The 15064-nt window shown below is 59.2% G+C and overlaps 5 protein-coding genes across 5 annotated transcripts in view; 4 read left to right on the top strand and 1 right to left on the bottom strand.

The window, feature by feature from the left end:
- LOC146442951 (acrosin-like) overlaps positions 1 to 15064 on the bottom strand; it is a 73634-nt gene that overhangs the window by 46285 nt on the left and 12285 nt on the right. The gene's annotated exons all lie outside the window — the stretch shown is intronic.
- LOC146442956 (acrosin-like) lies at positions 1161 to 4137 on the top strand. The gene is made up of 5 exons (XM_085080154.1): positions 1161 to 1436; positions 1602 to 1865; positions 2192 to 2457; positions 3081 to 3226; positions 3624 to 4137. The coding sequence occupies exons 1-5, from the start codon at positions 1366 to 1368 to the stop codon at positions 3981 to 3983; spliced, it is 1107 nt and encodes a 368-aa protein (XP_084936280.1). The 5' UTR covers positions 1161 to 1365; the 3' UTR covers positions 3984 to 4137.
- LOC146442955 (acrosin-like) lies at positions 4675 to 7173 on the top strand. Its single transcript, XM_085080141.1, has 5 exons — positions 4675 to 4822; positions 4986 to 5249; positions 5515 to 5780; positions 6025 to 6170; positions 6622 to 7173. The coding sequence occupies exons 1-5, from the start codon at positions 4752 to 4754 to the stop codon at positions 7078 to 7080; spliced, it is 1206 nt and encodes a 401-aa protein (XP_084936267.1). The 5' UTR covers positions 4675 to 4751; the 3' UTR covers positions 7081 to 7173.
- Positions 8142 to 11081, top strand: LOC146442954 (acrosin-like). The gene is made up of 5 exons (XM_085080129.1): positions 8142 to 8486; positions 8650 to 8913; positions 9148 to 9413; positions 10037 to 10182; positions 10576 to 11081. The coding sequence occupies exons 1-5, from the start codon at positions 8416 to 8418 to the stop codon at positions 11071 to 11073; spliced, it is 1245 nt and encodes a 414-aa protein (XP_084936255.1). The 5' UTR covers positions 8142 to 8415; the 3' UTR covers positions 11074 to 11081.
- On the top strand, positions 12224 to 15042 carry LOC146442953 (acrosin-like). The gene is made up of 6 exons (XM_085080116.1): positions 12224 to 12431; positions 12588 to 12815; positions 13207 to 13472; positions 13891 to 14036; positions 14474 to 14673; positions 14713 to 15042. The coding sequence occupies exons 1-6, from the start codon at positions 12361 to 12363 to the stop codon at positions 14855 to 14857; spliced, it is 1056 nt and encodes a 351-aa protein (XP_084936242.1). The 5' UTR covers positions 12224 to 12360; the 3' UTR covers positions 14858 to 15042.

Below are 15064 nucleotides of genomic sequence, written 5' to 3'. Positions count from 1 at the left end.
ATATATATTTTTATATATATATTCTCTCTATATTTTTATATATATATTAAAATATATTTATAAAATATATTTTTATAAATATATTCTCTATCTAGATTGTATTTATCTATATTAGATAAATACAATCTGTCATAAGTTTGTGTTTTAATGCGTTAAAAGTATGTGTGATATTTTATATCGTATGCAAATGATTTTATGTTATGCGAAGGATGTACTAAAATTATATATTTTATATTGTAGGCTTTTTATATTATATAGAAAATGGATCTTAACGTGGTATGATAGAATAATAGATAATAAAATAATAAAATGTAAATAGTACATAAATATATTGGACTTAAAATAAAATATAGCATAATAAATTTATTACACTAAAACACGTAATGTAACATAATATAATACAATATAATATAAATAATATAATATAATATAAAATACATAACGGAATTAAGAGAGAAAAAACACTATCAAAATCCCTTTCCATCTACCACAAGGTTTGGCACCTTTGCTTCCACAAATTTATTAAAATGACTGTAAATTATTCTTATTATTAACGACTATTATTGCCCAATATCACCGTAATATAAAACACAATCATTATTAGTAATAATTAATAATAATATTAGCGGTATTATTACATAAATGTATTAGCAAAAATACAGATTATTAGTATTAATATTGCTATTAATCACAGTGTAGTATTAAGAGTGGTAATTAAAAGAGTGATATTAGTGGTAATACACAGGCTAATAATAAGAATACTAATTAATAGTAAGAATACCGATTACTAATGTACTAATATAAGTAGTAATTAAAATAAAAATATCAGTGGTGATGCAAACAAATAGTAATAATATATAGTGAGCAACAGGACTATAGTAATATAATAATGCAAATTATTAGCAATAATACAGATTAATATTAATAAATTAGAAATACGTGTTATTTCACATATTACCAAAGTGTTGCAGTGATATTAGTTATTAAATTAAATTAAATTATTAGATATTTAATATTGCAATGCTAGTGTGAGGTTAGCAGCAAGGCAAAGAGATATTGAATATCCTTAGTTATTATAAATAATAACTAATCACTAGTTATAATTTATAATATATTAGCAAGAGTGCTAATGATGAATTATTCTATGGATGCAGCTCTGTCTGAGTTTATTCCCGAGGTGTCACCAGCTTGGAGCAGCGTGTGACAGCAGGAGGTGACACTGGGATCACTCATGTCCCTCTGTCACCCCAAAGCATTCCACGGTTCCCCTGTCCCTGCCCTCTGTGACATCACCCCGGGCTGGTGGCACCGTGGCTGCCGCAGGTGCCACCTGGCTGCTGGCCCTGCCACCTGCTGTGCTCCCCGATGGCTCTGCTGGGGCTGCTCGTGCTGCTGGCCCTGGCCAGCCCCGCCTGGGCCACCTGGGACACCTGCAGGTCAGTGCCCCGGGGCTGCCAGGGGCTCGGGGGACACTCGGGGGGTCCCTGGCAGCAGAACCAGGGACAGCCGTGTCCCTCGGGGCCCTGCTGGCCCTGCTGGCTCTGCTATCCCTGCTGTCCCAGCAGCCACCAAGCAGGACAGTGACACCTTTGTGCTTCCAGGGGCACCTGTGGCCTCCAGCCCATGGCCTTTGACCACAGCTCTCTGGTTACTGGCTACGACCCCACAGATGGGGACTACAGAACTTTGGCTTCTTCTGGTGTCACTTCCCTCGTCACGGGTGGCCCTGGTGTCCCCTCGGGGACCTGGCCTGGCATTGTCAGCATCCAGGCCACCCTGGAGAATGGCACGTGGCACATGTGTGCTGGAGCTCTGATCCACCCCCAGTGGGTCCTCACGGTGGCACATTGCTTCTTTGGGGCCAGGTGAGGAGGAGGAGGGACAGGGATGTCCCCAAGGCTGGGACAGGGATGTCCCCAAGGCAGTGACAAGGATGTCCCCAGAGCAGCGACAGGGAAGTACCCAGAGCACAGGGACAGGGATGTCCTCAGAGAAGGGACAGGGATGTCCCCAAGGTTAGGACAAGGATGTCCTCAGAGCAGGGACAGGGATGTCCCCAGAGCAGGGACAGGGATATCCCCACACCAGGGACAGGGATGTCCCCAAGGCTAGGACAGGGATGTCCCCACAGCACGAGCAGCTGCTGGCCTGCCCCATTTGGTGGCTCAGCTCCCTGTCACTGCTCTCTCAGGGACTTCTCCGTGTGGGAAGTGGTGATCGGTGCCACCGACCTGACCCGGCCAGGCCACCAGACGGAGCTGCGCCACATCCAGAGGCTGCTGGTGCACCAGGAGTACGTGGCTGCCACGGCCAGGAACAACATCGCCCTGCTGGAGCTGGAGCAGCCTGTGGAGTGCAGCGACTACATCCAGCTGGCCTGTGTGCCTGACAGCTCCCTGGCAGTGCCCGAGCTCAGAACCTGCTACATCGCGGGCTGGAGAGCCACCCCGGACAGTGGTGAGGGACACAGGGGACAGGGGGCAGTGCCACCCCGGACAGTGGTGAGGGACACAGGGGACAGGGGGCAGTGCCACCCCGGACAGTGGTGAGGGACACAGGGGACAGGGGGAAAGGGGAGGTGGGGACTAAAGGACATGGCTGGGCTGGACAGAGTTGAGCTAGGGCTGGGCATGGAGCCTCTGGTGGGGACATCAGGGGACAGGGACAGAGCAGGACAAGGGCTATGTGCAGACACAGCGGGACAAGGGCTCTGCAGGACAGGGGCACAGGGACACAGTGGGACAGGGGTTCTGCAGGGACAGGGACACAGCAAGGAGACAGCAGGACAGGGGCACAGCAGGGCACAGTGGGACAGGGACTCTGCAGGACAGGGACACAGTGGGACATTGGGACAGGGCCTCAGCAAGGCACAGTGGGACAGGGACACATTGGGACAGAGGCTCAGCCCAGCCCTGGACAAGGTGCTCAGCCCCACAGACCCCACAGGCTCTCAGTGCCCCACAGGCTCTCAGTGCCCCACAAGCTCTCAGTGCCCCACAAGCTCTCAGTGCCCCACAGGCTCTCAGTGCCCCACAAGCTCTCAGTGCCCCACAGGCTCTCAGTGCCCGCTGTGCCCACAGCCCCGAGCCCACGGCTGGTGCTGCAGGAGGCCAAGGTGCGGCTGATCGATGTCCAGCTGTGCAACAGCAGCCGCTGGTACGGGGGGGCTGTGCACCCCCAGGAGCTGTGCGCGGGGTACCCGCGGGGCGGCATCGACACCTGCCAGGTGACAATGGGGACAGCGACCTCCCAGCCCCGGGGCCTCACCGCTGACAGGGCTGCCTTCCCTTCCCTTCCCTTCCCTTCCCTTCCCTTCCCTTCCCTTCCCTTCCCTTCCCTTCCCTTCCCTTCCCTTCCCTTCCCTTCCCTTCCCTTCCCTTCCCTTCCCTAAACTTCCCTAAACTTCCCTAAACTTCCCTAAACTTCCCTAAACTTCCCTAAACTTCCCTAAACTTCCCTTCCCTAAACTTCCCTTCCCAAAACTTCCCTTCCCTTCCCAAAACTTCCCTTCCCTTCCCTGAAACTTCCCTGAAACTTCCCCATCTGTTCATTCCCACACGATGTCCCCATGTCCCCAAGGCCAGCAGCAGCCCTGACACCCCTGACCCCTCTCTCCTGCCCAGGGGGACAGCGGAGGTCCCCTGGTCTGCAAGGACAGCGTCGGTGACTACTTCTGGCTGGTGGGACTGGCCAGCTGGGGCCGAGGCTGTGCCGGGGAGAAGCGGCCAGGGGTGTTCACCTCCACACAGCACTTCCGAGGCTGGATCCAGCTCCAGATGGGATTGTCCCCAGAAGAAGAAGCTCCTCCACCACCAGAGCCAACCCTGACCCCAATCCCAACCGTTTTCATGGAGCCACCAGTAACAGAACCAGAGCCGAGACCAGAGGAGTTTATAACGATTTCATTCCCAAAAGACATCCTGCTGAGATTCTTTGCGAACCTGAAGGAGATCGTGGAGTTCCTGAGGGATAAACTGGGTTGAGCAGGAGGAGAGCAGATCAGTTGTGGATGCAGTGGATGTCCAGAAGGCCCAGCTGGGGCTGTGGCTGTGGTGCCAACGTGGTGCCCAGGGCTGCTGTGTCCTGCCCACACTGCTCCCCTGAGCCCTCCCTGGGGAAATCCAGTTTGTTCTGAAATAGAGTTGTTCCTGTTCCCCATCAGCCACGCTGTCAGTCCAGTTCAGTCTCCTGGGTGAATCAAGGATGGGACAATCTGGGATCCATGGGATAACGAGTGGGGTTGGGTCTGATTTGGGGGAGCCAGGGAGGAGTGGAGGGAGGGGAAGGAGGATGGAGAGGGAGAGGGAGAGAGGGAGAAACTCCTCCAGCCCAGCTTTCCCCAGCAGAGCCTCAGGGGGCAATTCCTGGGAAAAGCAATTTAAAACTTGAGCAGAACAGGAATGTGTTCTGATTCTCAAGCTGGGAATTCTGGAGTCCTGAGGGTTGTGGAGGTGCTGGATGGAGGTGCTCACCCTGAGCTGCTGGTGCCACCCAGGGCTGTCCCCTCTGTCACCCAGGTCACCTCTGAGCTGTCCCTGCTGTGCCCTCAGTGCTGGAGCTGCAGCCCAGCTGGGATCCCTGGATCCAGAACATTCCCTCTGCTCCACGGGATCACTCATGTCCCTCTGTCACCCCAAAGCATTCCACGGGTCCCCTGTCCCTGCCCTCTGTGACATCACCCCGGGCTGGTGGCACCGTGGCTGCCGCAGGTGCCACCTGGCTGCTGGCCCTGCCACCTGCTGTGCTCCCCGATGGCTCTGCTGGGGCTGCTCGTGCTGCTGGCCCTGGCCAGCCCCGCCTGGGCCACCTGGGACACCTGCAGGTCAGTGCCCCGGGGCTGCCAGGGGCTCGGGGGACACTCGGGGGGTCCCTGGCAGCAGAACCAGGGACAGCCGTGTCCCTCGGGGCCCCTGGCCCTGCTGGCCCTGCTGGCCCTGCTGGCCCTGCTGTCCCTGAGCAGGACAGTGACACCTTTGTGCTTCCAGGGGCACCTGTGGGCTCCGACCCTTGGCCTTTGACCACAGCTCACTGGTTACTGGCTACGACCCCACAGATGGGGACTACGGGAATTTGGGATCAACTGATGTCACTTCCCTCACCGTGGGTGGCCCTGGTGTCCCCTCGGGGACCTGGCCTGGCATCGTCAGCATCCAGGCCACCCTGGAGAATGGCACGTGGCACATGTGTGCTGGAGCTCTGATCCACCCCCAGTGGGTCCTCACGGTGGCACATTGCTTCATCGGGGTGAGGTAAGGAGCAGCTGGGACTGGGGTGTCCCCAAGGCTGGGACAGGGATGTCCCCAGAGCAGGGACAGGGATGTCCCCAGGGCAGTGACAGGGATGTCTTCAGAGCAGGGACAGGGATGTCCTCAGAGCTGTGACAGGAATGTCCCCAAGGCAGGGACAGGGATGTCCCCAGAGCACAGGCAGGTGCTCAGTGCAGGGTGGGAATTTGCCTGTCACATTCCCTGGCTCTGCAATTCCCTGTCACCCCTCTGTCCATCTGCTCCCCAGGGACATCTCCGTGTGGCAGGTGCTGGTTGGAGCCACAGATCTGACTGACCCCGAGCCCGAGGCTGAGCTGCGCCACGTGCAGAGGATCCTGAGCCACCAGGAGTATGACCCAGCCTGCGAGAGGAACAACATCGCCCTGCTGGAGCTGGAGCAGCCTGTGGAGTGCAGCGACTACATCCAGCTGGCCTGTGTGCCTGACAGCTCCCTGGCAGTGCCCGAGCTCAGAACCTGCTACATCGCGGGCTGGAGAGCCACCCCGGACAGTGGTGAGGGACACAGGGGACAGGGGGCAGTGCCACCCCGGACAGTGGGCAGTGCCAGCCTGGACAGTGGTCAATGCCAGCCTGGACAGTGAGCAGTGCCCAGAGTAGGCACGGCACTGAGGATGAGTTGGGGACACAGGGACATGGCTGGGCTGGACAGAGCTGGCCAGCAGGGGCACAGCCCAGCCCTGGGCAGGGGGCACAGCCCAGGGAGGTGCCAGGGGCTCAGTGCCATTTGTCCCCGCAGTGCTGAGCCCTGGAGCAGTGCTGCAGGAGGCCAAGGTGCGGCTGATCGATGTCCAGCTGTGCAACAGCAGCCGCTGGTACGGGGGGGCTGTGCACCCCCAGGAGCTGTGCGCGGGGTACCCGCGGGGCGGCATCGACACCTGCCAGGTGACAATGGGGACAGCGAGCACGGGGAGCCTGAGCCCAGCCACGGCCCCATGGGATCCCCTAAACCAGCACAGGGAGCACAGCCTAGCCTGTCCCATGTCCCATGGCTGCCCTTCCCATCCTGAGGGTCTCTCTTCTGTATCCCTTCCCTTCCCGATCTACACATCCATGTCCTGTACCTCATCCCATTATCCCATCCATCCCATTATCCCATCCCATCCCATTATCCCATCCCATCCCATCCCATCCCATCCCATTATCCCATCCCATCCCATCCCATCCCATTATCCCATCCCATCCCATCCCATCCCATCCCCTCCCTCCATCCCTCCCCGCTGTCCCCATGTCCCCAAGGCCTGCCGCTCTGTCCCCAAAGCCCACCCAGTGCTCCCAGTACCCCCGCGGTGTGGCTGTGTCCCCAGAGCACCCCTGACCCCTCTCTCCTGCACAGGGGGACAGCGGAGGTCCCCTGGTCTGCAAGGACAACGCCGCTGACTACTTCTGGCTGGTGGGACTGGCCAGCTGGGGCCGAGGCTGCGCTGGGGACAAGCGGCCAGGGGTGTTCACCTCCACGCAGCACTACCACACCTGGATCCAGGTGCAGATGGGATTGCTGCCGCCAGAGGCAGCTCAGAGCCCAGCTGAGGAGGAGGAGGAGGAGGAGGAACCACCAGAACCAGAGCAGGAACCAATCCTGGTACCAGAGCCACAGCTGGTACCGGAACCAGAACCAGAACCAGAACCGGCACCAGAACCAGAACCAGAACCAGAACCAGAACCAATCCCAGAACCAGAACCAGAACCAGAACCAGACACTCTTATAACCATTTCATTCCCCAAAGCCATCCTGGCGAGACTCTTTGGGAACCTGCAGGAGTTCCTGGAGTTCATCAAGGACGGGATGGATTGAGCAGATTGAGCTGCAGCAGGGAGAGCAGCTCCAGTTGTGGCTGCAGTGGATCCCAACTGGTCCCACTGGGCCGTGACTGGTGCCACAGCCAGCCCTGTGACTGGTGCCACAGCCAGCCCTGTGACTGGTGCCACAGCCAGCCCTGTGACTGGTGTCACAGCCAGCCCTGTCCTGCTCGTCCTCCACCTGCCCTGCTGATGAACTCCAGTTTGGTCTGAAATAGAGTTGTTCTTGTTCCCAAATATCCTCGTTTTCAGCCCAATTCACTCTCCCATGCATGACCAGGATGGGACAATGTGGGAGAAAAGAGCTGTTTTGGCTCCTGGTTTGGGGAGAGACGAGGGGGAGGTGGGGAGGAGTGGAGGGAGGGAGAATTTGGGGTGTCACTCATCATTCCACCACCATCTCCAGCACCTCTGGTGAGCTTTAGGATGGGTGGGACAGGCTGGAAACTCCATGGTGCAGCAGGACAACCTGCAGGGACTCTGGGAATATCCTATAACTCATTGGGATTCCATCCCAGTGTGGAAATCCACACCCTGGGGGAGGTCCTGGGCAGCTCCTGAGCATTCCTGCCTGCGTTTTAGGGGATATAATCCTGAAATTTGGGGATTTGGGATGCAACAACCACCACTGGACATCTGCAGGAGGAGCAGACCTGCCCCTGGAGCACTTCAACAGCTCTGCTGACCCAGACTGAGACCACCACCCAACCACCACCCAACCACGGGGTGTGAGGCTGTGCTCTGATTGGGGGGTTTTATCCCAAATTTTCCTGTATTCGTTACATTTATTGCAACCTTTCCTTCCAATTGCACCTCTTACCTCAAAACCTCTGGCAGGATCTTTGGGTTGGGTTCATTCCTCCCGTGGGTTTAGCTCCAAACGGCACAGCCTGGCAGAGGGAGAGAGGGAGAAACTCCTCCAGCCCAGCTTTGCCCAGCAGAGCCTCAGGGGGCAATTCCTGGGAAAAGCAATTTAAAACTTCAGCAGAACAGGAATGGGAAGAGCTGAGCTGGGAATCCTGAGGGTCGTGGAGGTGCTGGAGGTGTCCACCCCGAGCTGCTGCTGCCACCCAGGGCTGTCCCCTCTGTCACCCAGGTCACCTCTGAGCTGTCCCCGCTGTGCCCTCAGTGCTGGAGCTGCAGCCCAGCTGGGATCCCTGGATCCAGAACATTCCCTCTGCTCCACGGGATCACTCATGTCCCTCTGTCACCCCAAAGCATTCCACGGTTCCCCTGTCCCTGCCCTCTGTGACATCACCCCGGGCTGGTGGCACCGTGGCTGCCGCAGGTGCCACCTGGCTGCTGGCCCTGCCACCTGCTGTGCTCCCCGATGGCTCTGCTGGGGCTGCTCGTGCTGCTGGCCCTGGCCAGCCCCGCCTGGGCCACCTGGGACACCTGCAGGTCAGTGCCCCGGGGCTGCCAGGGGCTCGGGGGACACTCGGGGGGTCCCTGGCAGCAGAACCAGGGACAGCCGTGTCCCTCGGGGCCCCTGGCCCTGCTGGCCCTGCTGGCCCTGCTGGCCCTGCTGTCCCTGAGCAGGACAGTGACACCTTTGTGCTTCCAGGGGCACCTGTGGGCTCCGACCCTTGGCCTTTGACCACAGCTCACTGGTTACTGGCTACGACCCCACAGATGGGGACTACGGGAATTTGGGATCAACTGATGTCACTTCCCTCACCGTGGGTGGCCCTGGTGTCCCCTCGGGGACCTGGCCTGGCATCGTCAGCATCCAGGCCACCCTGGAGAATGGCACGTGGCACATGTGTGCTGGAGCTCTGATCCACCCCCAGTGGGTCCTCACGGTGGCACATTGCTTCTTTGGGGCCAGGTGAGGAGGAGGAGGGACTGGGATGTCCCCAAGGCTGGGACAGGGATGTCCTCAGAGCAGGGACAGGGAAGTACCCAGAGCACAGGGACAGGGATGTCCTCAGAGAAGGGACAGGGATGTCCCCAAGGTTAGGATAGGGATGTCCCCAAGGCTAGGACAGGGATGTCCCCACAGCACGAGCAGCTGCTGGGCTGCCCCATTTGGTGGCTCAGCTCCCTGTCACCGCTCTCTCAGGGACTTCTCCGTGTGGGAAGTGGTGATCGGTGCCACCGACCTGACCCGGCCAGGCCACCAGACGGAGCTGCGCCACATCCAGAGGCTGCTGGTGCACCAGGAGTACGTGGCTGCCACGGCCAGGAACAACATCGCCCTGCTGGAGCTGGAGCAGCCTGTGGAGTGCAGCGACTACATCCAGCTGGCCTGTGTGCCTGACAGCTCCCTGGCAGTGCCCGAGCTCAGAACCTGCTACATCGCGGGCTGGAGAGCCACCCCGGACAGTGGTGAGGGACACAGGGGACAGGGGGCAGTGCCACCCCGGACAGTGGTGAGGGACACAGGGGACAGGGGGCAGTGCCACCCCGGACAGTGGTGAGGGACACAGGGGACAGGGGGAAAGGGGAGGTGGGGACTAAAGGACATGGCTGGGCTGGACAGAGTTGAGCTAGGGCTGGGCATGGAGCCTCTGGTGGGGACATCAGGGGACAGGGACAGAGCAGGACAAGGGCTATGTGCAGACACAGCGGGACAAGGGCTCTGCAGGACAGGGGCACAGGGACACAGTGGGACAGGGGTTCTGCAGGGACAGGGACACAGCAAGGAGACAGCAGGACAGGGGCACAGCAGGGCACAGTGGGACAGGGACTCTGCAGGACAGGGACACAGTGGGACATTGGGACAGGGCCTCAGCAAGGCACAGTGGGACAGGGACACATTGGGACAGAGGCTCAGCCCAGCCCTGGACAAGGTGCTCAGCCCCACAGACCCCACAGGCTCTCAGTGCCCCACAGGCTCTCAGTGCCCCACAAGCTCTCAGTGCCCCACAAGCTCTCAGTGCCCCACAGGCTCTCAGTGCCCCACAAGCTCTCAGTGCCCCACAGGCTCTCAGTGCCCGCTGTGCCCACAGCCCCGAGCCCACGGCTGGTGCTGCAGGAGGCCAAGGTGCGGCTGATCGATGTCCAGCTGTGCAACAGCAGCCGCTGGTACGGGGGGGCTGTGCACCCCCAGGAGCTGTGCGCGGGGTACCCGCGGGGCGGCATCGACACCTGCCAGGTGACAATGGGGACAGCGAGCACGGGGAGCCTGAGCCCAGCCACGGCCCCATGGGATCCCCTAAACCAGCACAGGGAGCACGGCCCAGCCTGTCCCATGTCCCAGGGCTGCCCTTCCCTTTCCAAGGGTCTCTCTCCTGTATCCCTTCCCTTCCCCATCTACATGTCCCTGTCCTGTACCTCATTCCATGATCCCATCCATCCCATTATCCCATCCCATCCCATCCCATCCCATTATCCCATCCCATTATCCCATCCCCTCCCTCCATCCCTCCCCGCTGTCCCCATGTCCCCAAGGCCTGCCGCTCTGTCCCCAAAGCCCACCCAGTGCTCCCAGTACCCCCGCGGTGTGGCTGTGTCCCCAGAGCAGCCCTGACCCCTCTCTCCTGCACAGGGGGACAGTGGAGGTCCCCTGGTCTGCAAGGACAACGCCGCCGACTACTTCTGGCTGGTGGGACTGGCCAGCTGGGGCCGAGGCTGCGCTGGGGACAAGCGGCCAGGGGTGTTCACCTCCACGCAGCACTACCACACCTGGATCCAGGTGCAGATGGGATTGCTGCCGCCAGAGGCAGCTCAGAGCCCAGCTGAGGAGGAGGAGGAGGAGGAGGAGGAACCACCAGAACCAGAGCAGGAACCAATCCTGGTACCAGAGCCACAGCTGGTACCAGAACTAGAAGAGGAACCAGAACCAGAACCAGAACTGGTCCCAGTGCCAGAACCAGAACCAGAACCAGAACTGGTCCCAGTGCCAGAACCAGAACCAGAACCACAACCGGCACCAGAACCAGAACCAGACACACTTATAACCATTTCATTCCCCAAAGCCATCCTGGCGAGACTCTTTGGAAACCTGCAGGAGTTCCTGGAGTTCATCAAGGAAGGGATGGATTGAGCAGATTGAGCTGCAGCAGGGAGAGCAGCTCCAGTTGTGGCTGCAGTGGATCCCTACTGGTCCCACTGGGCTGTGACTGGTGCCACAGCCAGCCCTGTGACTGGTGTCACAGCCAGCCCTGTCCTGCTCATCCTCCACCCGCCCTGCTGACAAACTCCAGTTTGGTCTGAAATAGAGTTGTTCTTGTTCCCAAATATCCTCGTTTTCAGCCCAATTCACTCTCCCGTGCATGACCAGGATGGGACAATGTGGGAGAAAAGAGCTGTTTTGGCTCCTGGTTTGGGGAGAGACAAGGGGGAGCTGGGGAGGAGTGGAGGGAGGGAGAATTTGGGGTGTCACCCATCATTCCACCACCATCTCCAGCACCTCTGGTGAGCTTTAGGATGGGTGGGACAGGCTGGAAACTCCATGGTGCAGCAGGACAACCTGCAGGGACTCTGGGAATATCCTATAACTCATTGGGATTCCATCCCAGTGTGGAAATCCACACCCTGGGGGAGGTCCTGGGCAGCTCCTGAGCATTCCTGCCTGCGTTTTAGGGAATATAATCCTGAAATTTGGGGATTTGGGATGAAACAACCACCACTGGACATCTGCAGGAGGAGCAGACCTGCCCCTGGAGCACTTCAACAGCTCTGCTGACCCAGACTGAGACCACCACCCAACCACCACCCAACCACAGGGTGTGAGGCTGTGCTCTGACTGGGAGGTTTTAACCCAAATTTTCCTGTATTCGTTACATTTATTGCAATCTTTCCTTCCAATTGCACCTCTTACCTCAAAAGCTCTGGCAGGATCTTTGGGTTGGGTTCATTCCTCCCGTGGGTTTAGCTCCAAACGGCACAGCCTGGCAGAGGGAGAGAGAGAGAAACTCCTCCAGCCCAGCTTTGCCCAGCAGAGCCTCAGGGGGCAATTCCTGGGAAAAGCAATTTGAAACTTGAGCAGAACAGGAATGGGAAGAGCTGAGCTGGGAATCCTGAGGGTCGTGGAGGAGCTGGAGGTGCTCACCCCGAGCTGCTGCTGCCAGCCAGGGCTGTCCCCTCTGTCACCCAGGTCACCTCTGGGCTGTCCCCGCTGTGCCCTCAGTGCTGGAGCTGCAGCCCAGCTGGGATCCCTGGATTCAGAACATTCCCTCTGCTCCACGGGATCACTCATGTCCCTCTGTCACCCCAAAGCATTCCACGGTTCCCCTGTCCCTGCCCTCTGTGACATCACCCCGGGCTGGTGGCACCGTGGCTGCCGCAGGTGCCACCTGGCTGCTGGCCCTGCCACCTGCTGTGCTCCCCGATGGCTCTGCTGGGGCTGCTCGTGCTGCTGGCCCTGGCCAGCCCCGCCTGGGCCACCTGGGACACCTGCAGGTCAGTGCCCCGGGGCTGCCAGGGGCTCGGGGGACACTCGGGGGGTCCCTGGCAGCAGAACCAGGGACAGCCGTGTCCCTCGGGGCCCTGCTGGCCCTGCTGTCCCTGCTGGCCCTGCTGTCCCTGAGCAGGACAGTGACACCTTTGTGCTTCCAGAGGCACCTGTGGCCTCAGGCCCATGCATTTGGATGAAAGCTCCACAATCCCTGAGCACAGATCTCTGGGTTCTGCCAACGCCACTGTCCTCGCTGTCCATCCCGGGGCCTGGCCTGGCATCGTCAGCATCCAGGCCACCTGGGACAATGGCACGTGGCACATGTGCTCGGGGGCACTCATCCACCCCCTGTGGGTCCTCACGGTTGCCAGCTGCTTCGTCAGGACTGGGTAAGGACAAGGGACAGGGATGTCCCCAGAGAATGGACAGGGACGTCCTCAGAGCAGAGACAGTGGTGTCTCCAGAGCAGGGACAGGGATGTCCCCACAGCAGGGACAGGGGAGGCCCCAGAGCAGGTAGGGGGAAGGCCCTGGAGGAGGGACAAGGATGTCAAAAAAAGCAGGGACAGGGAAGGCTCCAGAGCAGGGACAGACATGTCCCCAGAGGAGGGACAACAGAGGCTTCAGAGCATGGACAGGGATGTCACCAGAGGAGGGACAGGCGAGGTCTCAGAGCAGGGAGAGGGATGTCCCCAGAGCAGTGAAAAGGGCACAGTCTGCACCACCCTGTCCCGCCCCAGCCCCTGGCTCTGCTCTCTGTCACCCTCCCTGTCCCTGCCAGGAGTGTCCTCGGGTGGCACGTGGTGATGGGAGCCACCGACCTGAGCCGGCCAGGCCACCAGGCTGGCATGTTCGGGATCAAGAGGCTGCTGGTGCACCAGGAGTACGTGGCTGCCACGGCCAGGAACAACATCGCCCTGCTGGAGCTGGAGCAGCCTGTGGAGTGCAGCGACTACATCCAGCTGGCCTGTGTGCCTGACAGCTCCCTGGCAGTGCCCGAGCTCAGAACCTGCTACATCGCGGGCTGGAGAGCCACCCCGGACAGTGGTGAGGGACACAGGGGACAGGGGGCAGTGCCACCCCGGACAGTGGTGAGGGACACAGGGGACAGTGGGCAGTGCCACCCCGGACAGTGGTGAGGGACACAGGGGACAGGGGGCAGTGCCACCCCGGACAGTGAGCAGTGCCCAGAGTAGGCACAGCACTGAGGATGAGTTGGGGACCACGGGGACATGGCTGGGCTGGACAGAGCTGAGCTAGGCCAGGGCATGGACTCCTGGTGGGGACAGAGGGGGACAGGGGCACAGCAGGACAGGGGCTCTGTGGGGCACTCCCCAGCCCTGGACAAGGTGCTCAGTGCCCCACAGGCTCTCAGTGTCCCACAGGCTCTCAGTGCCCCACAGGCTCTCAGTGCCCCACAGGCTCTCAGTGCCCCACAGGCTCTCAGTGCCCGCTGTGCCCACAGCCCCGAGCCCACGGCTGGTGCTGCAGGAGGCCAAGGTGCGGCTGATCGATGTCCAGCTGTGCAACAGCAGCCGCTGGTACGGGGGGGCTGTGCACCCCCAGGAGCTGTGCGCGGGGTACCCGCGGGGCGGCATCGACACCTGCCAGGTGACAATGGGGACAGCGACCTCCCAGCCCCGGGGCCTCACCGCTGACAGGGCTGCCTTGCTTTGCCTTGCCTTGCCTTTCCTGAAACTGCCCTCCCCATCCCCATCCCCATCCCCATGTCCCTATCCCTGTCCCCTGGCTCCCATCCCCATCCCCTCTCCCTGCCCGCTGTCCCCATGTCCCCAAGGCCTGCCACTCTGCCCACACACCCCCCCAGTGCTCCCAGCAGCCCCAGGCTGTGCATTTCCTGCAATATCCATTCTCTGCTCTTTCCTGCTCGCTGGGCACAGCTGAGGCAAAGCCCACCCTTGCCAAACCCCAAACCCACTCCCAGCCCAGCCTCTGGAGGCTCCAGCAGGACCTTTCCATGGGAATTTCCATGGGAACAGCCAGGAGTGCAGCTCTGGCAGCACCCCTGACCCCTCTCTCCTGCACAGGGGGACAGCGGAGGTCCCCTGGTCTGCAAGGACAGCGCTGGGGATGACTTCTGGCTGGTTGGAGTGGCCAGCTGGGGCCGAGGCTGTGCCAGAGCCAGGAGACCTGGGATTTACACCTCCACCCAGCACTTCCGCGAGTGGATCTGCAGCCTGACTGGCCTGAGCCTGGCAGAGCCCACCTCTGCCACCCCACAGCCCACCTCTGCCACCAGAGCCACCCCTGCCACCCCACAACCCACCCTGCCCCCCACGCCAGAGCCACCAGAGCCACCAGAACCAGAGCCTGGCACCGTCATGGACACTTCCTTCCCAGATCAAACCCTGCTGATGTTCCTCCAGAAGCTGCAGGAGATCCTGGCGTACCTGAGGGGCAGAACGGGGTGAGCAGGGGGAGAGCAGAGCAGTTGTGGCTGCAGTGGATGTCCAGCTTGCCCGGTTGGGGCTCTGGCTGAGTGGCCAAAGTGGCACCCAGGGCTGCTCTGTCCTGCCCACGCTGCTGCCCTGAGCCCAGCATGCTCCAGCTGGTTTAATCCTCGGAATAAAGTTGTTTGTGTTCCCCTTGTTGGGGTTTAGGGATGGAATTCCCCAGTT

This window comes from Lichenostomus cassidix, chromosome 1Aa (genome assembly GCF_008360975.1).
Source record: "Lichenostomus cassidix isolate B80296 chromosome 1Aa, HeHo_3.0, whole genome shotgun sequence".
NCBI classification, from domain to species: domain Eukaryota; kingdom Metazoa; phylum Chordata; class Aves; order Passeriformes; family Meliphagidae; genus Lichenostomus; species Lichenostomus cassidix.
Note: the sequence above shows the minus strand (reverse complement) of the source record. Positions and strands in the feature narration are given on the sequence as shown.

Excerpts from the sequence above, each read along its gene's own strand:
- LOC146442956 (XM_085080154.1), top strand. The coding sequence starts at position 1,366 with ATGGCTCTGCTGGGGCTGCTCGTGCTGCTGGCCCTGGCCAGCCCCGCC. Across the intron at positions 1,866-2,191 it reads CATTGCTTCTTTGGGGCCAG|GGACTTCTCCGTGTGGGAAG; the intron begins GTGAGGAGGAGG and ends CTGCTCTCTCAG. Across the intron at positions 3,227-3,623 it reads GCGGCATCGACACCTGCCAG|GGGGACAGCGGAGGTCCCCT; the intron begins GTGACAATGGGG and ends TCTCCTGCCCAG.
- LOC146442955 (XM_085080141.1), top strand. The coding sequence starts at position 4,752 with ATGGCTCTGCTGGGGCTGCTCGTGCTGCTGGCCCTGGCCAGCCCCGCC. Across the intron at positions 4,823-4,985 it reads GCCACCTGGGACACCTGCAG|GGGCACCTGTGGGCTCCGAC; the intron begins GTCAGTGCCCCG and ends TTGTGCTTCCAG. Across the intron at positions 5,781-6,024 it reads GAGAGCCACCCCGGACAGTG|TGCTGAGCCCTGGAGCAGTG; the intron begins GTGAGGGACACA and ends TTGTCCCCGCAG.
- LOC146442954 (XM_085080129.1), top strand. The coding sequence starts at position 8,416 with ATGGCTCTGCTGGGGCTGCTCGTGCTGCTGGCCCTGGCCAGCCCCGCC. Across the intron at positions 8,487-8,649 it reads GCCACCTGGGACACCTGCAG|GGGCACCTGTGGGCTCCGAC; the intron begins GTCAGTGCCCCG and ends TTGTGCTTCCAG. Across the intron at positions 9,414-10,036 it reads GAGAGCCACCCCGGACAGTG|CCCCGAGCCCACGGCTGGTG; the intron begins GTGAGGGACACA and ends CTGTGCCCACAG.
- LOC146442953 (XM_085080116.1), top strand. The coding sequence starts at position 12,361 with ATGGCTCTGCTGGGGCTGCTCGTGCTGCTGGCCCTGGCCAGCCCCGCC. Across the intron at positions 14,037-14,473 it reads GCGGCATCGACACCTGCCAG|GGGGACAGCGGAGGTCCCCT; the intron begins GTGACAATGGGG and ends TCTCCTGCACAG. Across the intron at positions 14,674-14,712 it reads TCTGCCACCCCACAGCCCAC|CCTGCCCCCCACGCCAGAGC; the intron begins CTCTGCCACCAG and ends CCCACAACCCAC.